This window comes from Podarcis cretensis (genome assembly GCF_951804945.1).
Source record: "Podarcis cretensis genome assembly, chromosome: 7".
Taxonomy (NCBI): Eukaryota; Metazoa; Chordata; class Lepidosauria; order Squamata; family Lacertidae; genus Podarcis; species Podarcis cretensis.
Window position 1 is genome coordinate 880,041 of NC_137176.1, and position 27,877 is coordinate 907,917.

A 27,877-nucleotide genomic window follows, 5' to 3' on the forward strand; every position below is an offset into this window, starting at 1 on the left:
CTGGGACACACCTGGGGAAGCTGAGGATGGGGAAAGGAGGTTGGTGTAGGAAGTACTTGTGGGGAGATGGAGGATGGTGGGGGTCAGTGCACAGGAACCAGAGCAGCAGGACCAGAGAGGCCCGTCTCTACAATCATGGAGGACTCCAAGGCATAAAGAGCAGCGGAAGGGACCTGCTAGGAAGCTGAGGCAGGCAAGGGCCCACAGCCCAGCTCCCTAACTGACCAGCTGGGGCTCATTAGCTCTGGGAGGAAGTGTGTGATTCCCCAGCTGGAGTAGGCTCCGAACAGGTGAGGTCACCTGCCCCATCAAGCTCAGAGGCTGTAATCAGCAGACAAGAGATAAAAGGGAAACAGAGTGGAGGTGCTGTGTCTGCCCAACTTCCCATGTAAGTTGGACCCTCGCTTGGATGTTCCAGGGAGTTCTTGGGGACTGTGCTTGTGTGAGACTGACCTCCCAGTGCCCTGACCCCTTTATCAGCTGCAAAGACAGGAACCTGGTCTGACTGGACTTTGGACCTGTTGGCCTGCTGGACTGCACACTAACATCTGATGTGGGATCGTGCACTCCAGAGCGACTTGCCGCCAGGTACCCTGTGGTTCAGGATGTCCACACTCAGTGACCAGGCTCCAAGGATAATCAAAGCTTCACAGTGCCCATGAGGTGTTCCCCCACCCCTGGAATGGAAAACTGCCACTGATAGAAAATGACTAGGGAGAGGAGTATAGTTAAGCTCTATTTCACATCAGCCGTTTATACAATAATCACTTGTTTTGATGTATTACATGTTCTTGTGCTATCTTAACACACTTACCCAACTCATCATGGCATAAGCTTTTGCAAACTAGAACCCATTAGACAGATGAAGAGTTATCATCCATTGGCAGCTATATGGAGCCAAATTGCCAGGAGATGCAAGGGGTACCAGCTTAAATGTATACAATTGTATACTTTGTTGTTTCTGCCACAAAAAGTTGTGCTTCTGGAAGCTGCTAGATAGAAGCCTGCTTAGTACATAACAATGCAGGATTGTCATAAATCACTGCAATGTGGGGATAAGTAGGAGTGGACGACAGTGCAGAAGAGTTGTCAGTCAACAGTGTGCACACAATACTGGAATATTTTGGAGAGGAGTGAGAAGTCCTGTTGCATGAGCAGGTCACCTGTGAAGCGTTAGATGCAACCTACCAATATTGGGGGATTAAAAATTATTTTTATGCTGAGTGTATTTGATGGCCATATTGGTGAAGACACTTCATTATTTGCTGTACTGTATTTGAATTTATTTACCAAGACTGTTTTATCCTGAACTGTTCTACATGGTAATGCATGCCAAATTTATCTCTCCAGACTCCTAGATTCACAAACAAAAACATATAAACATGGTGTACTTGATTTATTTTCATAATAAACCAATTAAAATACAAAAGACAAAAAAGGTTCAGAAGGGTTCCACAATTTAAAATTTTTTTAAATACAAATCCACTCTGTAATATCTGAATACATATAACTTTAGAGCTCTAAACATAATGATCTTATTTGTATCTATAAAATATTGCTCTATGGAAACAAAATTTTGAAAAAGTCTTTGAGAAATTAAATTACATATTTACAATAGAAAACTGTAGTTCTATAGAAACATTTTAATCTCAAAATACTTTCATAAATCATACAATTCTTTTTCACCTTCCTACAAAATAATGGGAAACACATTTTTTAAAGCTTGAATGTTGAAGTGGTCTAAAAATAATTGCACCTGTAATGATAACTTCAGTTTTGGTGAACAGGGAATACCCAATATATCCGCATTATGAAAACAAAAGCATATTGTAAATTAGTATCTTCTTGGGACGGGAGGTGTATTTCATTTTGCACAACGAAGTAGTTGGTGCAAAACACAATAGAAACAAGGATATTTCCAACTGTCCACTTGTTTTCTGTCCATATAAAAACAAAAGTATTTTAGTTCACTGGCATTAAACAAATCTTTGGAATTTGCTAAAAGAATCACATAGATGGGTGAAAACATCTTTGTGGAAATTTATTATTTTAAAGCACTGATTACAGCAATGGTTATATTATGCAAGAAAGCAAGATAGACAAATAATGCATGAAGTGTATGAAATTAAGATTTTTTTGGACAGTGATCTAAAAAAGATAAATGTCATATTCCTTCAAGCTTGCATTTTAAACAATATTTTATATCATTTAGCAAACAAAAAACTGAAATTAAGTGTATCGTATTACTTCTAAATTAATTTCAGAAATTAAAGTAGCTTTGTAATGCCTGCTTTGGAATCAAATGATACATCAACAGCTGATGAAGTCCCATCACACAAAAAAAACCTTTACTTGTATGAACTTTGCTCCAACTGTTCACTTTCTTGCTTAATTTGCACAGAAGAGGGAAATCCATTGGAGTTGGATACCACCACCATCAAAGGCTGCTGTTGGAAGCCTTGCTCTGAGTGTTTGCATTCTTCCACTGTGCTATCCTCTGCCTCTGATTTTACCACTCCTTGTATAACGGTTGGTTTCGTTTCTGGAGCTTTAATGACGGAAGTGATCACAGTGTTGGACGGCTGAGCAACAACGTGTGAATTGCTGGGCGTAAAAGTTACCACGGGGGTAGCAGTGTTGAAGGATGGAGAAGAAGCCATGTTGACTGTTCCATTGCAAATGGTCTGCACGTTGCTGGTGAGAACTTGGTGAACCTGAGCAGGACTGAAGACAATGGATGAAGGAGGAGAGACTGGCTTGGGAGACTGCAGCATAATGTTCTCTTTAAGCACAGTCATGGGCTGTGAAGTTGGGATGGCTTGTAGAATAAACTTTTGGGGTGTTGTGGTGGATGTTGGATCTGCGCTGGCTATCACTGTGGTTAGAGGCACTGTCTGGAGTGTTACTGTATGCAGCTGCTGGTGATTCCCTGGGGACACAACAACCGGAACTTGGCTTGGGGCCTGGATAGTCCTGTTAAGAGAGGCAAAAATAATTACATTTCCCCCCCCTACTTCTAATGCATTTGTAATATTGTTCTGTTTGAAAGCCACATGACAATGAACTTGCCTTCAGCCTGGAAAGCCAATGCTAAATCCCTAATGAGGACTCACTGGAAAACACCAAACTCTCTTTCAGCCTAAAGCAAACTATGTTGAGGATGAGGAGAAAACTAGAATAGTTGTGAGGAATATGACAAATGAAGAGGACGAGGCTCTTCACACATTAAAACTAAAACTAAAGTCTGACACAAAGCTAAAGTATTAACATACAAAATATCTTGAATCTTTGTGAACACAATTTAGAAATAAAATCTACTTGTTCATCCAAAATAGAAGTAACTCAGTTGACCACCGTAACTTTTCCCAAATCTGTTCAGTATCAAAATATTACTTTTACCATGAACCCAGAGAGTTCTGCCTGTGTTTCCTCCTCCTCCATCTCAGTTTTGCCCTTGCAGAACTTAGCAGGGAGAAGGAGGACACGGACAAAGCCAGGAGCAGAGGACTCTGCCTGCCAATTCTTGGCCTTGCTGTCTCCACCCTGCTGCTCCCAATGGGCATCAGACACTGGTGAATTCCAATGAAGGCCTTTTTCATTTCTGCAGGGCATAAGCCTTAAGATAGCTGAGAAGCAGGGAGTGGCTGGTGTCAGCTGATATTCAAACAGAGAGCAAATTTAGAGAGTAGGGTTCATTATTGCTCTTCTGGCTGAAAAATGGCCGCATTGTAAGACTTTTCCCATGGCATCACAAAGCTGAAAAAGACCCAGAATCCTCTATTCACACTTCTTACCCTAGAAGTTACTTTCTGCAAATACAAGTGAGGGTGGATGTTTAAAATATCCCCCTGGCGAAAAAGGCAAATGCAAAAAAATTGCAGAGAGGCATATTTTTGATGCTTTCTTTTTGGAATGGCTAATTGATTCCATTTTTCAAAGGCTACAAAAGACACCTTAAATAAAACAACAGCAAAAAAGTAGGGAAACACTTCGGCATGACTGTTTATCTTCTTAAAATACCCCCCCCCCAATCAAAATCCTCCCCAGCTTCAATAACTAACAGTTCTTTAGTTTTGCACAAAGGACTCAAGAAATAGCAAAGTCTGTGTGCCTGGATGTGTTTGTGTTCTGTAAGGAGGAATTTAAAAATAACCCTCAAAATAGGGAGTGTCTTCTGTATTTCTCTCCCTCCTTCTACCCCTTGGTACTCATACATTTCGGCTCCCGAACGATTGAAACCTGGAAGTGAGTGTTCCGGTTTTCAAACGTTCTTTCAGAAGCTGAACGTCCAGCACAGCTTCCGATTGGCTGCAGGATGCCCCTGCAGCCAATCAGAAGCCACACCTTGGTTTCTGAATGTTTCAGATGTCGAATGGACTTCCGGAATGCATTCTGTTCAAAAACCAAGGTACGACTGTATTCCATTTTGTTCCATTATAGTTTTGAGGGAACAATGACTAATTTTCAAACTTTTTCTTGTAGCCACTGGGTTCTGGACTACATATGTGCCAAATTCTAAATTTCTGGGTGCCTTGGATGTACATTAACCATTTGAGAGAGAAGTGCAAATTTGCCCTCCACTTTTAGGTATCTTATTTTCACATCTTCCTAGTGTCCTGGTCTATGCATGACAAGCCAGATGCAGTCCTATCTGGCCTGCTAACCACCCATTTAGACTTTTGCAATGGGTTAGACATGGAGCCAACTTTTAAAAAGCACTGAAAATTGCCGTTGGTCCAGAATATGCTCCCAAGATTATTTTGGCCACATTACATCCCAGCTCTGCCAGCTGCACCGGATCCCAGTTAAGTTTCTGGGCTCAATTTAAAGTGATGCTTGCATACTTTTAAAGCTCTTAACAACTTTAAAGGCCAAGTTACTTTTTTAAAAAAAATATTTTCTCTGATCCTTAACATCCTCATCAGAGGAGCCCATGCTTCAAGTGCCCTTGGCAAATGAAGTGAGATGGGTGGCTCCTAGGAAGAAGGCCTTTGTGGTGGTGGCATCCTGTCAATGTAGCACCCTCCCATCTTTTAAAAATTATAGGCTTCTCAAATCAGGGTTTGTGATTTATTTTATATGCATGTTCTCAATTGCTGTACTTATTCATCCTTCAATAATAACTTTTATCATCTGTATCATCATATTTAGTATTGTATTTTATTCCTTTAATTTTTTGTGAGCCACCCACAAGGTATATGTCATTGCACAGTGTGGAGGAATGAAGGTACACGTCTGTCTGTTTTAGGGCTTGGAACAGACTTTCAAAGTTCAAAGCCTTGTGCTGTTGTGGACCTGTTTAGCAGGAGCTGCTTGGTGGAAGCAGGGAGCAAAGAGACTGGGAGCTTCTCTCTGGGAGCTGACATCTTCACAAAGTCAAGGTAGCCCAAGGTTTTGCTTAAGTGACTTGTTGACAAAACTCAAAATGGCTTCTGGTTAACAGTTTAGGTACTGTAATTATTTGTATATTTTAAACAGATTTTATATATGTATATAGTTTTAGTTCTCTTAATTGTTTTTTAATTGTTTTTTCCATGTTTTTAGTGATTCTTGTTCTTATCTGTAAGCTGCCTTGGGTCCTGTCTGGGGGGAAAAGAGGGGTATTATGATTGTTGTTGTTGTTGTTAAAGCTAGCTGCCCCCAGCAGCCCCAGGTGCCCTGTTCTGACATTCTTACCTTATGTTCTCCTCCAGCATGTTACTGCTCACAGCTGTGTGTCCTTCTGGAATGGGTTGCACGGGGTGCATTAAATGAACTGTCCGATAAAGCTGAGTTGGATGGACTGGCTGACTAGGCTGCACCGTCCTCAACACTTCTGATGTCACGGTGGGCAGCTGCTGTTGAAAATTTTCAATGGGCTGCTTAAGCCTGGCAGACTTGGAGCTGACTGGAGTCTTTAAAACAGCAGCAGATGTTCCTTTTTGTGCCATGTTTGAAGACGTTTTAGACCTGCCCATTTGGTTTCTATTACCAGCAGGTGCTGATTGTAAAGATGAATCGGGGGAATCTGTACTCAAACTTGGATCTTCATCATCTATGTAAACAAGGTCTTTTGGCATTTCTTTAAACTGATACACCAAACGTTGTCCTTCTACTTTGGCCAGAATGCCTCTTTGGTAATAATATCTATTTGAAGTAGGAAAACACACCAAAGATTACACAAAGGAATAGAGTTGTACCTTGGTTGTTGAACAGAATCTGTTCCAGAAGTCCATTCGACTTTCGAAAACGTTCGAAAACCCAAGGCATTGCTTCTGATTGGCTGCAGGAGCTTCCTGCACTGAATCGGAAGCCGCAGAAGCTGTGTTGGACGTTCGGGTTCCAAAGAACGTTCACAAACCGGAACACTCACTTCCAGGTTCGCGGCGTTCAGGAGCCAAAACATTTGAGTCGCAAGGTGTTCATCGACCAAGGTACGACTGTACTTAAAGTTGGAGAAACTCTACCTAAAATACTGTTTTAACACTAACAGATTAATGCAGCAATATGCACTTTTAAAAGAATGAACACAATTCATTTCCTGCTGTTTCTGTTCTTGATGAGCTTTGAATACTCAAGTACTTTCCCCCAACAGATCACTCTCCATATTCTGAAAAGTCTTCATGCAACCAAGGACATTCCGCTCAAAGTACAGAACAGGATCCACCTGGGCTTATGAAGCCACACTGCAAAAAAAAAATGCAGTTGTGGGCCTGAGATGGTCATGAATCATTTCATAGCCGGTATCCATGCTAAGAGAGGAAGATTGTGAGCCATGTCTTACTAGTCCAGCGCTAGCTAGTCTTGATTCAACCACAGTATTAATATTTCTAGAATGTTAATATTATTTTCAATCTTTTCCCTCCCAACAGTCAGCATGGCAGGCTCACTGATCAGACTCTATCCTCATTAGGTTGGGAGTGTGGTTGTTGTTTTGGAGAGAAGTATTTTTGTATATCTGTATATAATATTTACTAGTATTAGTGCTTAACATTGTTTTAGCTTAGGATGCTCTCCCCCTTATGATACACATTTTGTGCTGAGTATATTCTGTCATGATCTTAAGTTTACCTACCTGAGAGCCCTGCCCATTGTTTCATAATTCATATCGGGTTTGTTTTTGTGCTTTCCCCACAACCTCGACACGGCCTTGGAATCCACAAGCTTAAAAATGCCCTTTTCCCTCTGAGTCCATTTTATGTACTTTGGACAAGTGGCTTTGTCCTGAAGCAGAGCTAGCAAGAACTCCCAAAGGTAAATTGTGTTTCCTAAAATAAATGAATAAAAAGAATTTCAGAAAGACACATTTTGAGAAAACAACAAATTACCGCAGTAAACAACAAATAACTTGTCCCAATAAAATGACACTTGTAAGTACAAAGATGTGTAATTTCTTAATTAACTGAAAATAAAATATACAAACGATGACCTGCACATACATAACAATAACTTCAAATAAATTATCCTGGATTTTGGGACCCTTCTTTTCTTCCATAGTACCACAGCCACCTCTCTATCTCTTTTAAAAATAATATTTATTAACATTTTAAAGACTACAAAGGGGAAAAAAAAGAATTAAACAAAACAATACAATACAATACAAAAACAAAAACACTACATAACACTAACACTAAAATATTAAATTAACAAAACAAAACAAACACAATTTAAAACACATCCAATACTTTCAGTATCTTGTCTCATTCACTTGTTTCAGCAACCTCCTCACACCTCCTTTTTTGCATTCCACTTTGATTAACTGTTTCAGCAATTCCTTTTTTTATATATATAATATTTATAATAACAGAACAAAAAACAAAAATTAAAAAACACAAAAAAATCCAAAAAAGAAAAACAATTAAAAAACACATATTTAAAGAACCTTATCTTCTTTCACCTTATTTCTCAGACCTCCTCCCCCCTCCCCTTCTTGCATTCCAATTTATATTGTCTGCTCAACAAGTTCTTATTCTAATTAATTTAAAAAACCCAATTTTAACTTAATCTTAAACCTTTTTCCTAAAGTCGACCCAAATTTCCCTTCCACAATTTCCCCACATTCCATAAAAATCGCAAAGTTATAAAAAGAAAAAAGGACTTAACAAACTATATTTTAACACCCTTTGATCCCCAAATCAGTATCCATCAGTCCATCAATTCTCAGCCTGGATCCCAAACTTCCGAGGCTCCTAAAACTCTTTCCTTTTCACTCTGCCGGATTTTTTGACCATCCATTGTGTTCAACACCAACTCTCGGGGAAGATCTGTCCCAGTAATGATCATTTTTCTTCCAAGCAGGCCTCTAAATTTAAAAGTGGAGCTCAAATTTTGTTCCTTAATTTTTTTAAAACTGTATGTCCCAAAAGCTCCAACTTCCATCTTGATCTCACTTGTGCTAACAGACCTCTGATCTGCCTTGATCTTCCACAACATTATAGCTTCACCTTCGTTTTCCACCAAATTTTCCACCAAATCCTCGTATGTCTCTTTTTCCACTTTCTCAAATTTATCAGTTTTCTTTTGCCCAGCTGCAGCAACTTCTGTTCCAACTTCAAGGGCTTTTGGTTCCACGACAAAGGCTTGTATCAAGTCTCTTCCTGTTCTAGCAAGTTTATTTACTGCTTCATTCAATGTTGTCACCCTTGTAGACAAAATATTACCCTGGTCCTGGATCTCTCCCTGTAATTCCTGGAGCTTTCCCAGGAGATGAAATGTCCTATTCAGCTCAGTCAGTATTTTTCCACTTACAGCCATTTCTTGCAGTATTCCAAAACTCCCCTCTAGGGGGATTTTGTTTATTTGGATCTTTCCAGTTCCAATCCAAAAGTCCAATGTAACTTATTTTTCTTTATTCCCAGCAATTTGTATCCAAATTACAGAAAATCTAACCGGCAGAATCACCAGAAACAACGTTTCCTTTTATTTCCCAGCTTTGACAGCTAGTTTGACAGCTGTCAAAGTCCATATCTTTTCAGCAGGCTCTCTCACAGATCACTCCCGGGTCCCGGGGGGTTGCACTTTAACTTTCCAAACCGACTCTTGTCCTCCAGCAAAATTAATTGTAGTGTCCAATCATGAAATTAATAGTTTTTCTCCACAGGGGACAAAGATGTTTCTCTCAACTTTAGCTCTCTAGTCCTTGCTTTAGGTTGTCTGCAAGGCGGGGGGCGGACTTCCTTTTTACACCTCCCCCGGTCGTACCGAATTTAAAGACAAAAATTCCTTTTAAAATCCAATTTCCATATTACTCACGGGTTGTTGCTTTTAGTCCGAATGTTCAAGGGAAAAAGTCAGCGCTCTCCATCCATGGCTTGCGGCTTCACTCAGCAGGGGAAGCAGAGGGCTCTCAGCACCGCGCCACTCCCCCTTCCCCGTTCCGTAGCCTTTAAAAAGGCTCCTTCGCGGGTCGGGAGGGCGCTAATGGTGCCCACTGAGTCACCACGTCCACAGGCATCTGCGCCTGTGATTTTTAGGGGTCCCCACGTCGCCGGCGCGGCAGGACCCAAACCCTGTTGAGCCGATTCCCTCCGGAGCTCGGAGGGAATCCGCCATTAGGCGATGGCGCTAACCCGGAAGTCTGCTTCAGCAATTCCTTTCCATCTTCCTCTGTTTTCTGTCCTGTAATTTATCTTAACATATTCTAACCTTATTTTTCCCTTTAATACATTGATAATCTATCTATCCTTAATTCCTTATAACATTTCTAGTAAAGCCATATAACTTCATTCCAACATTTTCCTAGCATTCATTAATTTTACAATATTCCCGTAAATAGTCTTTAAACTTTTTCCAGTCTTCTTCCACCGACTCTTCTCCCTGGTCTCGGATTCTGCCAGTCATCTCCACCAATTCCATGTAGTCCATCAACTTCATCTGCCATTCTTCCCGGGTGGGTAAATCTTGTGTCTTCCAATACTTCGCGATGAGTATTCTTGCTGCTGTTGTTGCATACATAAAGAAAGTTCTGTCCTTCTTTAGCACCAATTGGCTGACCATGCCGAGGAGAAAGGCCTCTGGTTTGTTCAGGAAGGTATATTTAAATACCTTTTTCATTTCATTATAAATCATCTCCCAGAATGTCGAGGACTTCCGGGTTAGCGCGATCGGCTAATGGCGGATTCCCTCTGAGCTCCGGAGGGAATTGGCTCCGCAGGATCGGGTCTTGTCCGCGGCGGCGACGCGGGGACCCTTAAAAATCACAGGTGCGGATGCCTGTGAACGTGGTGACTCGGCGGGCACTATTTGCGCCCCCCAAGCTGCAAAGGAGCCTTTTTAAAGGCTCCGGAATGGGGATGGGGTGCGGCGCAGTGCTGTGAGTAAACTGCTCCTTCTGCGGAGTGAAGCCGCAAGCCATTGTCGGAGAGCGCTGACTTTTTCCTTGTAACAATTGGATTTTAAAGAAACAACCCGTGAGTAATATGGAATTTGGAATTTAAAGGAAAATCTTTTTGAATTAGGACGAGCGGGGAAGGGTTAAAAAGGAAGTCTGCCCCCCTCTTTGTAAACAATCTAAAGCAAAGAACCTGCTATCTAAGGTCGAGAGAAAACTTTCTTTTCTAAAAAGACTTTAACCTTCATGGTTTGACACTGAAAGAAATTTTACTGGAGGATTAAAGATTAACGTTGGGGAAGTTTCACACCCCCCCCCCAGACCCGGGAGCGTCCCGCGGGAGAGCCTGTTCAGGAAGCTTTGAAGTTTGACAGCTGTCAAATTGGCTGTCAGAAGCTGAAAGACATTAAGGAACTAAAATCCCCCTAGAGGGGGTTCAGGGACAATACAAGCATGGCTGGAGGAGGGAAAATTCAGACTGAATTGGAAAGAACATTTGTTGTCTTAGGAAAGTTACAAGGTGAAATCAATGTTTTGGCTACAAGTGTCACAACTCTGGTCTTAACAGTAAACAATATTGTTGAAGTGGATAAGGACTTGAAGCAGGAAGCTTATACAATTGGACAGATAGAGAAACTTGAGAGCCATGAGAATATGGAGGAGACATATATTGCCCCTGAAGAAAAGGAAGGAGGAGCTGTAACTGCGCAGATGCTAAAGGAGTGCTGCAACTTGTGGCCTGACACAAAGGAGAGTAAAAATTTGAGGTGGAAGGTCTGGCCTGAATTGGAAAGTGCAAAATTGAGAGACCCTTTTATGTGGGGATCTGAAGACCGAAGGATTATAAATGTGATCAAGGTGGAAGCTGGAGCCATGGGGACATTTGGACTTGAAAGGAGCATGAAACAAGATTTGGAGTACCCCATAGGCTTTATTCTTAAGCATGGAGGACTGTCTGGAAAAAATATGGATCCTGTTGGGCTGGAGCCTCTCCGAGATTTGGGGTCTAACATTAAGGACTATCAAAAAGGCCGGCAGAGAGGAACTGAAAGAGATTTAAGAGCCTCAGACATGAGATGTCCAGGCTAAACAGTACATTAGACTGATGAACATTTTTTGGGGTCTGAAACCGGGAAAAGGGTGGGTGCAGTCTGGGAATCCAAAGAGTATATAACTATAACTTGCTTTGTTTTTATTTTGTTTTGCTATCTGTATGGAATTTGGGAAAGCCGTGGATGGGAAATTTTGGTCGACTTTAGGAAAAATGTTTAAAAATGAGCAATGATGTATAAGTAATGAGGTTTAAGTTTGGTTCATAAGGATTTGTTGAATTAATAAATTAAAATTGGAATACAGGAAGGGGAGGTGTGAGGAGGTCTGAGAAACAAGTTAAATGAAAATAAGTAATTGAAATTTTATGTGTTCTTTTTTAATTGTTTCCTTTTTAAGTTTTGGATTTTTGTATTTCTGTTATTTTTTGTTTAATTTTTGTTTTTGTGTGGTTTTTGAAAATGCAAATAAACATTTTTTTTAAAAAAAAAAATCATCTCCCAGAATGTCTTAATCCTTGGGCATGTCCACCAAAGGTGAAAGAATGTACCTTCAATCCCATTACATTTCCAACATTTATTATCGGGCAAATGGTAAATTTTTGCACCTATAAATCATTTTCATTAAGTTTTCTCTTAGGGCATTACATGCCGTAAATTTCATACCTGTGGTCCATAACTGTTCCCAGTCAGCCATCATTATGTTATGTCCAACATCCTGTGCCCATTTAATCATAGCAGATTTCACCGTTTCATCCTGAGTGTTCCATTTCAACAGCAAGTTATACATTTTTGACAAATTCTTAATTTTGGGATCTAACAATTCTGTTTCCAATTTTGATTTCTCCACCTGGAAACCAGCTTTTCTGTCCAAGTTGTATGCCTCCATTATTTGGTAATAATGGAGCCTATCTCGCACTCTGTTTTTCAATTTTTCAAAACTTTGCAGTTTTATTCTGTCTCCATCTTGTTCCAGAATTTCCCAATATTTTGGCCATTTGGCCTCCATATTGAGTTTTTTCTGTGCTTTCGCTTCCTTTGGTGACAACCATCTTGGGGTTTTATTTTCTAAGAGATCCTTATATCTTATCCAAACATTAAACAGTGCTTTTCTAACAATATGGTTTTTAAACGCTTTATGTGCTTTTACCTTATCATACCACAAACATGCATGCCAACCAAATACATTGTTGAAGCCTTCTAAGTCCAGCACATCAGTATTTTCAAGAAGCAGCCATTCTCTCAGCCAGCAAAAAGCAGCTGATTCATAATAAAGTTTAAGGTCTGGCAGGGCAAATCCACCTCTTTCTTTAGCATCAGTTAATATCTTGAATTTTATTCGAGGCTTCTTGCCCTGCCAGACAAATCTAGAAATATCTCTCTGCCACTTCTTGAAACAATCCATCTTGTCCAAAATTTGCAATGTTTGAAACAAAAACAACATCCTTGGCAATACATTCATTTTTATCACAGCTATTCGGCCTAACAATGATAACTTCAAATTTGACCATATTTCCAAGTCCTTTTTCACTTCAATCCAAGATTTTTCATAATTATCCTTAAACAAGTTCACATTCTTGGCAGTCATATTAACCCCTAAATATTTCACTTTCTTAACCAATGTTAATCCTGTCTCCTCCTGAAACTTCTCTCTCTCATTCGCAGTTAAATTTTTCTCTAAAACCTTAGTTTTCATCTTGTTCAACTTAAAACCTGCTACCTGACCAAATTCTTGAATCAGTTCCAATACCCTTTTGGTACTAGATTCTGGCTCCTGTAAAGTCAATACTAAATCATAGAATCATAGAATCATAGAGTTGGAAGAGACGACAAGGGCCATCGAGTCCAACCCCCTGCCAAGCAGGAAACACCATCAGAGCACTCCTGACATATGGTTGTCAAGACTCTGCTTAAAGACCTCCAAAGAAGGAGACTCCACCACACTCCTTGGCAGCAAATTCCACTGTCGAACAGCTCTTACTGTCAGGAAGTTCTTCCTAATGTTTAGGTGGAATCTTTTTTCTTGTAGTTTGGAACCATTGCTCCGTGTCCGCTTCTCTGGAGCAGCAAATGCTTTCAGTTTGTACTGTTTAGCTCCCACTTGTATACCTTTGACCAATTGGTCCTTTCTGATCATATTTAGCAAACCTCCAGGACCGATATGAAAAGCAATAGAGAGATTGGGCAACCTTGTTGTGTTCCTTTCTCAATCTTAAACTCTTCTGTCACTACATTGTTCACAATTAATTTTGCCTTTTGTTCTGAATAAATTGCACCTATACCATTTTCAAAACCTTGACCTACCCCCATCCCCTGTAGATTCTTCTTCATAAAACTCCAAGAAATATTATCAAAGGCTTTCTCCGCGTCCACAAATATCAGAACTGCCTTAGTATTTATATTCACTTGTAGTTTTTCTAATATATTAATTATGTTCCTCATATTGTCAGACAAATGTCTGCCCGGGAGAAAGCCCTCTTGATCTTTATGAATTTCTTCTACTAACACCTTTTTTAATCTTTTAGCCAAAATGTCTGCAAAAATTTTGTAGTCCACATTAAGCAGCGATATGGGGCGGTAATTCTTGAGCTGTGTCTTTTCAGTCTCTGATTTTGGTATAAGTGTAATATAAGCTTCCTTCCACGACTCTGGTGCCCTTTTCCCTTCCAATATTTCATTACAGACTTCCTTCAATGGTTGTATTAACCATTCTCTCAAAGTTCTGTAATATCTTGAAGTCAAACCATCCGGTCCTGGAGATTTACCCAATTGCATGTTCTGGATGGCCCCTTCCACTTCCTGATCTGTAATTTTATAATTCAACATTAACTTATTTTCTTATAATTAACTTATAACATTAACTGATTTTCTGTAGTCCATTTATTTTCAAAAATCGATCAATATCCATTTCTTTCTGCTTTTCCTGTGTATAAAGTTGTTTAAAATACCTCTGGAAGCACTTCCTAATCTCCACTGGGTTCTGTACATTCTTTCCTTCCACTTCCAAACTCGTAATTGTATTAAGTTTTTGTCTTTTTTTCATTTGCCAAGCCAACAATTTCCTGCACTTATTTGCTGATTCAAATGTCTTTTGTCTCATCTGTTTGATCTTCCATTCTATTTCCTGATTCATCAATTTCATATATTGTACTTGATATAATTTTATCTCTTTCAAGATCTCCTGTGATTTTGGTTTTGCTCTCAGTTTCTTCTCTCCTTCCTTTATTTTCTCCAAGATTTTATCCTTTTTTTCATTTTGAGTTCTCTTCTTAATTGCATTCTGTTGTATCAGGAATCCTCTCATAACCGCCTTACTTGCATCCCAGATTACTCTTTTTTCCACTGTTGTGTTCATATTTATCTCAAAACAGTCTCTCAAGGTTTTTTGGGCCTTCTTGGTCACTTCTTCATTCCTAAACAAAGTATCATTCATCCTCCATCTGAAGGAACCAATTGGCGTCAATTTCATTTCCATCTTCACAGCATTATGATCAGAACAAGTTTGGGGGCAAATCTCCACTTTGCTGGTTTTCGGAACCAGTCCTCAAGTTACCCAAATTTGGTCAATTTTTGTCCATGTCATTTTAGCCTCAGAGAAGAAAGTTCCCTCTCTTCCCAGAGGATTCTTCATCCTCCAGATATCAACTAAGTCCATATTTTCAGTCATGTCAAAGAAGGTTTTTGGTAGTCTACCAACTTTGGTGACTACCTGTCTCTGTGTCTTATCCATATTTGTAGACACCACTCCATTCATATCTCCCATCAAAATCATATTGTAATCCATGTAGTCCATCAGAGTCTCATGTAACTTCTTAAAAAATTCCGATTTTCCTTCATTTGGTGCATAGATGCCTACTATCAAGAATTTCTCTCCTTGTGATTGAATTTCAATTGCAACAAATCTTCCTTGGTCATCTTTAAATATAAATTTCGGTGATAGGCTCTCCTTTGCATAAAGAACTACTCCTCTTTTTTTAACTTTATCTGATGAGATAAATTCATGGCCCAATCTTTTATTACTCAATATCTTTCTGTGTAGCCTTATCACATGTGTTTCTTGTAGACAAATCAAGTCCAATTGTTCTTTTTTCAATAAATGAAAAACTCTCCGCCTTTTTTCCGGGGAGTTCAGTCCGTTCACATTCCAACTCAATACTTGCAACACCATGGTATAATTACTCTGATTTTCCTCCAACTGCACCCAATGCTTGCTCTTCTTCTGTTAATGGTGTTGGTGTCACATTCACTGGGGGATCCAGTCCAAAGGATAATGCTGATAAATCCAATATTCCCCTGTTTGGTGATCTTCTATCCAATGCTCTTTGCTCTAGTCCTCTATCTGGTGATCTTCTATCCGATGCTCTTGGCTCTTTTCCAAGTCCCTTCTGCAGATCTTCGTATTTATACAAAAACTTTACTTTATCTTCTACTGATCTTATTTTTATTTTCCTTCCTTTGAAACTGAAGGATAGATCTTGGGGAAACTCCCACCTGAAGATGATTTTGTTCCTTCTCAGCAGGTCAACCAAATCTCCATAGTTAGACCTAAGATCCAAAAGATATTTCGGGACGACTTTTAAAATTTCCACTCTTGACTGTTGTACTTCCAAAGTCTTCTGGTAGTGCCAACCCAAAATTCTGTCTCTCTCTTCTTTAGTTCAGAGGGTAATCAAACAGTCTCTTATTCTATTCTTCTCTTTTTTCCCTCCTCTTCCAAGTCTGAAGGCCCTCACAATTCTGAACTCCTCTTGATCCAAGTCCAAGTCCCCAAAATCCGCAAATTCCTGCGTTAGAAAATCTATCAAACTGTCCTCCTCCAGTTCAGGTAAAGCTCTGATCCTCAAATTCGTCTGTTTTTCTTTGAGCTCAATCATAGAAAGCGTCAACTTGTGGTCCTCAAGTTGCCTCTGTAGGGCTGGGACACTCTCCCTCTCCAGTTGTGTTACTTTACCTTCCACAGCAGCAACCTTTTCCCTAGCTTCCTCTGCAATCTGCCGTATCAAAGTAGATTTCTGTATCAATTTCTGGATGGTTTCTGTGTTAGTATTCACCTTTGGTCCCAAATTATTTATACTTTCTGTATTTAAGTCAATTTTAATAGTTGCAGCATCCACCTTCGCCTTTGTCGCATCTGCTTTCTTGTTAAGCTGTTCCAATGAATCATTTATCTTACTTAATGCAACCGCTAAGGCCTCTTCTGCTAACATTCCTCTTGATTTAGAATGTACTGGTGCAGCCGCCGAGGGGCCTGATGTTGAGGCTCTCCTAGGTTGCTGCCAGGTCTTCCCAGACCTTGTTGTTTTTTCTGGAATTAACTGGTCTATTTTTTCCTTTCCATCTGCCATAACATTTAAGAAATTCAAGGTCAGTCCCACAGTCACACAGTTTTTATCTTACAGCTGGAAATTCCCCTAATCCAGCTCTTGTAACAGTTTCAAAAGCTTCCTCTAGGGGGAAACAGTTGCTGTTTATATTAATCCGTAATGTCCCCTTTTAAAACTCAGTTCAAACAATAAAGTTAGTTTCAGTTTTCAGTTACTTTTACTCCTTTTTACGGTCAGACGGAGACAGTTGTAACAATGTATCTCTCTTATTTAGCTAGCTGTCAGCAAACGTTCTATTCACAGTCAATGAACAATCCAAAGCACGTCAGTCTTACTAGCAGCCTGTTTCCAGGTTCAGAGCGGTGGTATTTTAACTTCCTTCACTCTCTCCTGCAGGTATATACAATCCAAAACTTCGCCCCTCTTCTCCTGCTTCCAAGGGGGGTTTAATATTTTTTACTGGTGGAAATTTAGTCCTTTACAGTAGGCTTTCCAAGACTTTAGCTTGCAGCCTCTTTGCTTCAGTCTATTTACAAAAGGGGAAGGTGGACTTCCTGTTTTGAACCTCCCCCTTTCGGTGCCAAATTAAGGCGTTTAAAAATCCAATTCTTCACTCTACTCACGAGTAGTTGCTTTAAGATCAAATTGTCCACAGGAAAAAGTCAGCGCTCTCCGGCAACAGCTATGCGGCTTTGCTCCGTGGAAAAAGCAGTTGATTTGAAGCACCGCGCCGCTCACCCCACGTCGCTCTGGAGCCCCAAAACTGGGTTTCCCTGCGAGTAGGGAAGGCGCAAAAGGTGCCCGCCGAATCCCACGTTCACAAGCTGTGATTTTTAATGGGTCTCCGCCTTTGCCGTGGCGGCCAGATCCAGGTTTCCACGAGGCAAATTCCTCCCGATCAGAGGAATTCCACCATTACCGAAGGCACCAACCCGGAAGTGCCACCTCTCTGTCTCAAAATCGCATTATGGATTCATTATAATATACCACTCATGTAGATAGAATCATTAGAATTCTATGCAAACATTGGCATGCACTCTGGGATGTACCAAGTTGTAATGAATTTCCTTTGATTGGCCTGAGATGGACCGAATCCATTGAGGAAATGTTAGTACACACGGATATGAATTCCGAAAGAATTATAATACAGTATACCATCAGTAGTTCTGGGCCCACTGGTCACCACAAATGTAGCAGATGTTTATCCTGCCCTTTTTCTTCACAGATTAAAGAAATTTATGAGAAAACTAATTTCAGATTTGTTATTTGTCAATTTAGTACATGTCAGACCAGAGACGTCTACCTTATTCGATGTCCTTGTATTGTATATAGGCTCTATCACTTCGAGCAGTTGGGGTTCGGATTGGGGAACATCGTTCACGCATACGTAACGCCAATATGGAGGCACCTCTGGTAGAATATTTTGTTTTCCACAACCATTCAGATACGGATTTATTATTTACAGTTTTATGGGTGAATCAGGGGACAAAGGGTATCAGAAAAGATTATGAACATCAGTTACGGCAGCAAGAAACCCGTTTTATTTTTATGTTTAAATCCATTCATCCAGGGGGACTTAACTCGGAATTAGACCTCAAATGTTTTATTTGATTATCTGTATCCTTGCTGTTACTTTGCACTGTGGCTTTAAGCTCAGTCTCCTTGTTATCAGTATCACCTGGGGATGGCTATATATATTTTTCAAAAAATGATGTTAGTAACAGTGACTACATAATCGTATGAGCACTGTTCCAGAGTATTTTTCATTCTCATGTATATGAAGAAGATTTCGGTATGTAATCTTTTTATGTTACAGTTTATAATTTCCACGCTATTTGAAGTTATTGTTATGTATGTGCAGGTCATCGTTTGTATATTTTATTTTCAGATAATGAAGAAATTACACATCTTTGTACTTACGAGAGTTTGTTGAACTAATTGGCTGGTGAAGAACTGAACGAAAAAGTAGTTACTATCCGGAAACACTGTTCAGCAGAGTTCAGAGTTGGACATCAGAATTGGACATTTGCTGATTATACAAACTTGATTTCCGCTGGGTAAAGTCTGGCACCGTGACTTATTCAAGGACTTTCAGAGACTTCAGTTTGATAGTTTTCATGTTTTGCATTATTCCATAAAGTTTTCTATACTGTAAGTGTTTCTGGCCATTGTGTTGCTTTCAATATTGCTGAGTCACATTTGCAACACAATGGTTTGTTTGTTTACCCAATAGAATGACAGACTTTCATTCTATGAAAGTTTCATCTGATTACTCTAAATATCATGCCACATTTTCCCATGAGTGCTGGGTAGATTCCTGCCACAATCTGTATGATTTCTCTATTCAGTAAACACTTGCCAAAAGTTATAAAAGGAACAGGGACTGTATTTGTCCCTTGCTGCTTTGATAGCCAATGCCATTTACTCTGGGACACCAAGAGTCGATGTGAAGCCCATCGTCAGTTTCCCAGCATCTGGCTATCTCCATATGGGCAGCTGCCAATAGAAAGGCTAAGAGGTCATCATTTGGGTAATCTTGAGTGGGTGGGGTCCTAAGTCCAAGTAGTGCTCATTTCCTTGAAGTCAGCACTCCAAAAAAGGTTTGATGATGCCGCAAAACCACCAATAGAGAAATAAGTCCCTTTGACTGCACCCGCCCCAACATTTAGGATTGACTTCCTTAGATATTTGGGGTTGCCTCAAGAGGGCACAGGGCCACCTATGCAGAATGAGGATGATTCCCTTATCTTTGCAGAAACCTATTTCAACGGGCTCTTGGACTACAAAGCTGTCCAATTTTGTTCCAACTTTATGTTGATCATATTCAACATATTGTCAAAAAGTAAAAGTATTTGAATCCAACTATTATACTTTGGTTCTGAGTGAGCATGTCAAGGCTATAACATTTGCAGATTCTCTACCATCAAGTTCAATAATGCCCGGAGTCTCCACACAAGTAGCACTATGTAGAGAATTTTACATGGGATCAAGTCAGTCTATATCGTAAGGAGCTCACAAGCATTACAGGACTTGTCATAGTTCATAGTGTTGCTATTCTTCACTTAGACTAGTATTATCTGACAGGCACAGAGCAGAGTCCATTGTAAGACAGACAGACAGACAGACAGACACACACACACACACACACACACACATATATATATACACACACACACCCTGGAAAAGCCACCTTTATACTGTAAACCTCCCTGTGATTCTTGGATGGAGGGCAGTATGTAAGCTTAATTAATAATAACAACAACAACTTAAAAATACAGTGTGGCTTAGTATCAGAAAGTACCAGCAGTGGGTAACTGTGTACTCCTGCCGTACAAAAAAGCAGCACTTGCCATGGAATGAAGCAAGGGCAATTTCCCAATTATCTTCTTTACTGTTATCACTGTAGATGGCAAATTCACTTCAGATGAAACAAGAAACACCTCTCATTGCCTCTTAAACCCTATGATCAGAATGAAGCAGCCCTGCTGAAGTAGTAGTTGTGCTTGACTCCCAATTATCCAGAATGTTATATACTCAGCTCTATCGACAGGCGTCGGATCACGTTGCCGATGCTTACCCTTCCCATCTTTGCTTTTCTTTTTCACTGATATGTTTGGAGTCAGAGTAGGAGATTCTGGTCGCGGAGCTTTGGGTTTCTTCCCTGAAATAAAATGACTGTTGTATGAACTTTCACACTGAAACTATAAAACAGACATAGGGCAACCAATGCTTTCACTGAATATCGAACCCATGGCACGTCAGATTTAAAACAACCAAACTGCTAGATAAGATCACAACAGTTCAAGGACCCAGCACACCAATGGAGTCCAAGTCAATGATTTTACAGTACTTATTTTGTGGGACAAATAGCTTCCCAATTATGGATCTCCAAATAATTTATCCAAAACTTAGCAATAAGCCTTTGCTAGTTAAATTCTGATAATTTATATTTATCCCATTTAGCAATGAGCTAAATAGGCATCTAAGAATCAATATTTTATTTATTTTTAACTGATCGCATCAACTGATTTTAAATAAAAACTGTAAATGGCTTACAAAAATATTAAAATTACCAATAAAAAGTTAAAAACAAGTGATTAAAACAGTTAAAATTAACAGTAAAAGAGTAAAACATCAATATCTACAGTTTACAAAAAGAATAAAACAATCAAATCAGTAAAAACAGTTAAAAACAACTATTAAGAACATTATTTAAAATAATTAAAATCAATGATAAGCCTAAAACCAGATTAAAATACATGTAAGCACTCCACATATCTAGATAGGCTTGCATTAAAAAAAGCTTTTAGCTGGCACCAAGAAAAGTGCAGTGAAGGGGCCTGCCTGATGTCATGAGGCAGGGAGTTCCAAAGTGCAGGTACTGCTGCACTAAAAGATCATTTTCTTACAAACGTGAAGCAAGTAATATGTGGCTCTGTAACAGCACCAGTTCTGCTGGTTGAAGCAGATGAGTGGGAGCATATGAGGTAAGCATAAAGTAAAGTAAAGTAAAAAAAGTAAAGAAGTTCCAAGCCATTAAGCTTGGCCTGGAAACAAAATCAGTAACCAGGGCAGATCCTGGAACAAAGATGCTCTATGCTGACAAGGCCTCACTCCTGTTAGCAAGCATGCAGCAGCATTCTGCACTAAGTGCGGTTTCTGGGTCAGAGAGTAAGCGCAGCTCCACAGAGAGTCCATTGAAGCAATCCAATCTTGAATTCACCAGTGCCTGAACTACTGTGGTCAAGCTCTCGTGGTCCAGAATGGTTCAAGCCACCGTTCCAGTCACAGTTCGAAAAAGATGCTTCTAGACACTGAGGCTGCCTGGGCCTCCAATGATGAAGATAGATCTGGAAGCATCCTCAGGCTGCCTTCAGTGGTAGCGCTACCCCACCAAGAGTGATTGACCATTTCCCCACATGGTCAGCATGGTAATGTGCCAGGATGTCCCCAGTTCCCATCTCATGTAAACAAGGAGGTACTTGGCCCCCCGCCCCATTTCTGATATGAATGCTAAGCATTATTACACATTGGCCACATTTGCACAACACAATCCTGGCTGGTCTGGAAGTCATTAATCATGGTTCCCGGTACACATGTAACAGGAAGCTATGTCAACTGTGACTTCCTGATCTGATTTCCTCACTTGCCTGAAGGGAGAAGTGAAATGGAAGCAAAGAGGTTCATGTGACTGTACAAAACGAGCACATGTCATGTGGTTTATTAAACAACTTGACCATGTGATTATTGTATAATCATCTTTATCAATTTATATTATATGTATATCTAAACATATACATGGGAGGAATTCAGCGTCACACTAAGGTGGTAATTCTGTCAGCACAAGCATTTTGGCTTGCACACAGTTCTGGGCAGAGCAAGGGGAGAAGCTCCATTGGGTAACAACAGAAAGGACTTATGCAGGGCTTCCACTGATGCAACTCGTTAGTTGAATCTACCCATCATTATGGCTCATGCCATGTTGGAGACTAAGAATCATAGAATCTTAGAGCTGGAAGGTACCCCAAGGGTCATCTAGTCCCACCCCCTGCAGTGCAGGAATTTCAGCTAAAGCATCCATGAGAGATGGCCACTCTGCTTAAAAACCTCCAAGGAAGGAGAATCCATCACCTCTCGTGGGAATCTGTTCCACTGCTGAACAGCTCTTACTGTCAGAAGGTTTTTTCGAATGTTTATTTGGAATCTCCTTTCTTGCAACTTGAAGCCATTGGTTCGAGTCCTACCCTCCAGAGCAGGAGAAAACAAGTTTGTTCCACCCTCCACGTGACGGCCTTTGAGATATTTGAAGATGGCTATCTTGGTCATCTCTTTTCCAGGCTAAACATACCCAGCTTCCTTCAAGCACTCCTCATAAGGCTTGGTTTCCAGACCCTTGATCATCTTGGTTGCCCTCCTCTGCTCACCTTCCAGCTTGTCAACATCCTTCTTAAATTGTGGTGCCCAAAATTGGACACAGTATTCCAAGTGTGGTCTGATCAAGGCAGACTAGAGTGGTACTGTTACTTCCCTTGATCTGGACGTTAAGACTTCTGTTGATGCAGCCAAGAATAGCATTAGCTCTTTTTTGCTGCTGCATCACACTGTTGACTCATGTTAAGCTTGTGGTCCACCAAGACCCCTAGATCCTTTTCGCATGTACCGCTAGTAAGCCAGTTGTCCCCCATCCTATATATGTGCATCTGGTTCTTCCTGCCTAAGTGCAGAGCCTGACATTTGTCTCCACTGAAATTCATTTTGTTAGCTTGCGCCCAGTTCTCCAATCTGTTACAGTCATTTTGAATTCTGATTCTTTCTTCTGAGGCATTAGCTACCCCTCCCAAATTGGTGTCATCTGCAAATTTGATGAGCATCCCCTCAATTCCTTCATCCAAGTCATTTACAAAGACATTGACCAACAATGGGCCCAGGACAGAACCCTGCGGCACCCCACTTGTCACTTTTTTCCAGGATGACAAGGAACCATTAATGAGTACTCTTTGAGTTCGGTCAGTCAACCAGCTACAAATCCACCTAACAATAACCTCAAGAAAGTCTTTATTTTTTCTTTGTCAAAAGCCTGACTGAAATCAAGATACACTATGTCCACAGCATTTCCCTGATCCACCAAGTTTGTAATTCCATAAAAAAAAATAATCAGATTGGTGTGTCATGACTTATTTTTGAGAAACCCATGCTGGGTCTTTGTAATCACAGCATCCTTTTCTAAATGCTCACAGAGCGACTGCTGAATTATCTGTTCTAGGACCTTTCCTGGTACTGATGTCAAGCTCATTGGTTGGTAGTTACCTGGGGACAGCATTTGCCCACCTCCAGTCTGTAGGGACCTCACCTGTTTTCTAAGAATTCTCAAATATAATAGACAAAGGCTCTGAAATTACATCCATAAGCTCCCTTGGATGCAGCTCATCAGGCCCTGGTGATCTGAATTCATTTAAAGTAGCTAGGTGTTCCCTTACTTCCTCTTTTCCTATCTTGGGCTACAGCTCCCTCCTTACATTATTTATTCTGTTATCACCAGGTTGGGCATCACTTTCCTTTTGGGTGAAGACAGAGGTAAAGTAGGTGTTGAGGAGTTCTGCCTTTTCTCTGTCACCCTATAGCATTTCTCTATGTTCCCCACGCAGAGGACCTGCCACTTGCTTGTTCTTCCTCTTACTTCAGACATAGCCAAATAAACTTTTTTTATTATTTTTAACCTCTCTTGCAAGTCTGAGCTCATTCTGAGCTTTAGTCAGCCTGACTTTCCCCCTGCAACTGTAGGCTACTCGTGTATGCTCCTTCTTTGTGATTTCCCCTTTCTTCCATTTCTTATACATGCCCTTCTTAACTCTCAGCTCATCTGTAAGCTCCTTATGCAGCCACACTGGTTTCCTTCCACTTTGCTTGCCTTGTAACTGGAATGTACTTTAAAAAAGGAAGAAGCACCTCCCTGTGATGGGCTTTCACACAGATGGCATGCTGTTTAGGCATATGCATCAGCTGAGAGGTGCCTAAACACATAGGCTTCACACCAGCACAAATAACACAGAAAGGAGCCATAAGCTGAATCCGACCTCTGGTCCAACTGGCTCACCACTGTCTACACTGAATGCCAATGGCTTTCCATGCTTTCACTGTCCTACCTGGAGATGCTGTGGATTAAAACTCAGAACTTTTGCATGGAAAGCAACTGCTCTACCATGGAGTCATGGCCTCCCCAATTAAATGATGTACTTTCAATATTTGTGCCACCTGTGTGGAGTTCAATCACCAGGAAGGAGTTTCCAGACGTCTCTGCATTTTAAAGCAGTTTTAGGTTTGCAGAATTGAAGTAGGCTGAACATGCTGCTAACCTATAGCTTCTACTCTGAAAATACCCAAGAATCAGAGTAGGTAGGTACTGAATTTAAACAGTTCAGCTCATGGTGTCTCTATCTTAGAATAATAATAATAATAATAATAATAATAATAATACAGAATGCTGCAGCGAGGCTCCTCACGGGGTCTCTGCCATGGGAGCATATTCACCCAGTGCTTTTCCAGCTGCATTGGCTCCCAGTGGAGTACAGGGTCAGATTTAAGGTGCTGGTTTTGACTTTTAAAGCCCTTCACGGCCTAGGACCCTCGAACCTATGAGATCACCTCTCCTGGTATGCCCCATGGAGGACCTTAAGGTCCATATATAGCAACACCCTAGAGGTCCCGGGCCCTAAGGAAGTTAGATTAGCCTCAACCAGAGCCAGGGCCTTCTCAACACTGGCTCTGGCCTGGTGGAATGCTCGGTCTCTTGAGACAAAGGCCCTGCGGGATCTGATCTCTTTCCGCAGGGCATGTAAGACAGAGTTGTTCCACCTGGCCTTTGGCTCAGAATCAATTTGATTCCCTCCGTTTTTCTTTTTCCTTTCTCCTCCTATGATGAGATTGCTCCCTAATTGTTTTAATGTTGTATCTTAATCTTTTAAATTGTATTTTAATCAACTTGTTTTTATTATTGGTTGTTAGCCGCCCTGAGCCCGGTCTTGGCTGGGGAGGGCGGGGTATAAATAAAAAATTATTATTATTATTATCATCATTATTATCATTATCATTATCTTAAAATAATCAAATGTTTCTTCTTGTACATACCTTAATTGAAAGCTAAGAGATGTGATCATTCTGCTTTACTGATGAGCCACTATGCTTATTTGGATTATTTTTCCAATTGTTCAATGGATATTATAAACATGCACATACTTATTCCATTTGTAGGAGAATGTTTAGCACATAATCACATTTCTTACCTTTTCTCTTTTTTGGTTGCTCAAGTGCTAGAGTGCTTGGTGATTCAGCAAATGCATCTTGGATTTGGTGAACCTCCATCACCTCTGGAATCCCATCTAGTGTGACTGACACATGAGTTATAGGACCAAGGTCAACATCCTCCTCCATCCCAAACCCATGGGCTGCAGAAAAACAATAAAGAAGTCAATGAACACTTTAATGCTTTTGGAAAGGTTTCTAGCAATGAGGTTACAAAATAGTCAAGGCTCTGTAAGAACAAAAGCTGACTTTTGAATTTCAATCACTTTAACAGAATAACTAATAAAATGCTAATGTATCTTGACACATGTTAATTTGAATATACTTAATGTAGGTTAGGGGATGCAGGTGGCGCTGTGGGTTAAAGCCTCAGCGCCTAGGACTTGCCGATCGAAAGGTCGGCGGTTCGAATCCCTGCGGCGGGGTGCGCTCCCGCTGCTCGGTCCCAGCGCCTGCCAACCTAGCAGTTCGAAAGCACCTCCAGGTGCAAGTAGATAAATAGGGACCACTTACCAGCGGGAAGGTAAACGGCGTTTCCGTGTGCGGCTCTGGCTCGCCAGAGCAGCGATGTCATGCTGGCCACGTGACCCGGAAGTGTCTCCGGACAGCGCTGGCCCCTGGCCTCTTAAGTGAGATGGGCGCACAACCCCAGAGTCTGTCAAGACTGGCCCGTACGGGCAGGGGTACCTTTACCTTTACCTAATGTAGGTTACCTATTTCTCCCTAATCAAGGGACCTACTTAATTACAACCTTACAGGGCTGTTAAGAAGGTGATACTGGATAACTCCATGTGTGCTGCCTTACCCTCTCTGAAGGAAGAGCAAGATACATACTGAATGAAAAAATGAATACATCAGCTCGTCCTGGAAGTGACTTAACCAAAAGTGAACCAAAAGAGAGAGGTCTTATAGTAGCTCCAAATCTGAAGCTACTGAAACGGATTAATGTGAACATCAAACCAATGTTTTAAAAAAATCAGTGATAAATTTAACATTTAAGTTGTAAAGAGAATGTGGAAAGAAAATGACGCTTGTGTGGACATTAAATATTTGTGCCTGATCCAGGCAACATTTTTACAGGTTTCATTAATGTCAATGGAAAGTTAGGTACAGGCTTAAATCTTTCCAAGACCAATTAGACTCAAAAGCAACTTCTGTGAAATCATGCTCCTTCTTTAAATAAAGGGAAGAAGATCTACTAACACTACTCCTTTAAAGTAAAAGCTTTTCATTAACCCTTCCATTTCCGAAAATTGGGAGATTAGGACTAATTGAAAGGGTTGTTAATGATATTTTAAAAATAGCCTTATTTACTTCCCTAGCCTGCCCTATGGTGCAATGGCAAAGCTACCAAGTAAACCTACTAGAGAGCTCAAGCCTTCTCTCCTGCAAAATCTAACACAGCCGCATAGTTTTTGGACAGAAGACACTTTGCACGGATGTATTCCTGTCAGACTCACTTGATCTCTTCTCATCCAGCATTGGGCCAGGAGAATCCATATTAAGAAGAGCTTCAGCAGCTTCAATGGTTTGCATTGTTTCATCTCCATTCTGACAAGACGCTTCAACTGCAGATAAGAGAGATAATTCAGCAAAAGACTAGCATATGAGATGAAATGAAAACATTCTTTGATTTGGGTTTCATGCCATATATGGGATCTTGGGACATAACTACAAATCCCATGAGGAGAAAATATTCATGATAGTGAATCTGTAGCTGCATTTCCTGCTTTCAGCCACTCCTGTAATAAGCTTTCTCAAGCCTTGCACATTTTCCACTTTGTTATGCATAAATTCAATGTCTCCCCATGATGTCAGGGATTGTGTTGAGGAGGAATGGTGGGAGTCTCCCCCTCCCCCTGCTCCTGATCAGCATCCTGAATCCTCCCAGGAACAGTGGAACAGTATAGATTTGGAACAGTGGTTTACAGAGGGACATAGTTCAGAATACAGAAGTTGGGAAGAACTGGGAGACAGAGAGTTAACAGACTCACTTTCGCTGGAAAGTGCCCATCTAATCAGCCCAAGGTCAAGGAGAGCAAGATAAGGGGCAGCACAGAAAGCAAAGTGGTTGCAAGATCAGGTTGTAAGACACAAAAGTGATGTGAGTGACAAGGGGGGAAGTGGGTGGAATCCTTAATTGTGAGCACCTGCTTCTGCTTATCTACTGCCAAAGTGGGGGGAGGAGGCAGAGTCCCTGAAGCCTGACACACGGAGCTCTTGAATTATTAGCTATGTCAAGAAACAGCACCAAAAAGATTGACAAGTGAGGTGCTGTGTCTGGAGATTTCAGCTAATAATGAAGCAGAAGCAAGGCTCCCACAACAGTGTCTCAAGGAAAAACAAGATGGATGGAAAAACAATGTGTTGGTTCCAACATATTTTTTATTACATCT

At 40.7% G+C, this 27,877-nt stretch overlaps 1 protein-coding gene and 1 long non-coding RNA gene across 4 annotated transcripts in view; one reads left to right on the forward strand and one right to left on the reverse strand.

Annotated features, from left to right (window-relative positions):
• Positions 1 to 1,379: 1,379 nt before the first annotated feature.
• Positions 1,380 to 27,877, reverse strand: part of ELF1 (E74 like ETS transcription factor 1) — an 82,808-nt gene continuing 56,310 nt past the window's right edge. For all 3 annotated transcript variants that reach the window (XM_079983585.1, XM_079983586.1, XM_079983587.1), the window contains 6 exons: positions 26,942 to 27,049; positions 25,463 to 25,624; positions 20,260 to 20,343; positions 7,055 to 7,247; positions 5,677 to 6,126; positions 1,380 to 2,973 (listed from right to left, as the gene is read on the reverse strand). In XM_079983585.1, the coding sequence (XP_079839711.1) occupies positions 2,349 to 2,973; positions 5,677 to 6,126; positions 7,055 to 7,247; positions 20,260 to 20,343; positions 25,463 to 25,624; positions 26,942 to 27,049 (1,622 nt within the window). In that variant the 3' untranslated portion in view covers positions 1,380 to 2,348. The remainder of the gene's footprint in view (positions 2,974 to 5,676; positions 6,127 to 7,054; positions 7,248 to 20,259; positions 20,344 to 25,462; positions 25,625 to 26,941; positions 27,050 to 27,877) is intronic.
• Positions 2,980 to 18,837, forward strand: LOC307220057. The gene is made up of 2 exons (XR_013840665.1): positions 2,980 to 5,381; positions 18,571 to 18,837. It is a non-coding gene; the product is annotated as an uncharacterized lncRNA (long non-coding RNA).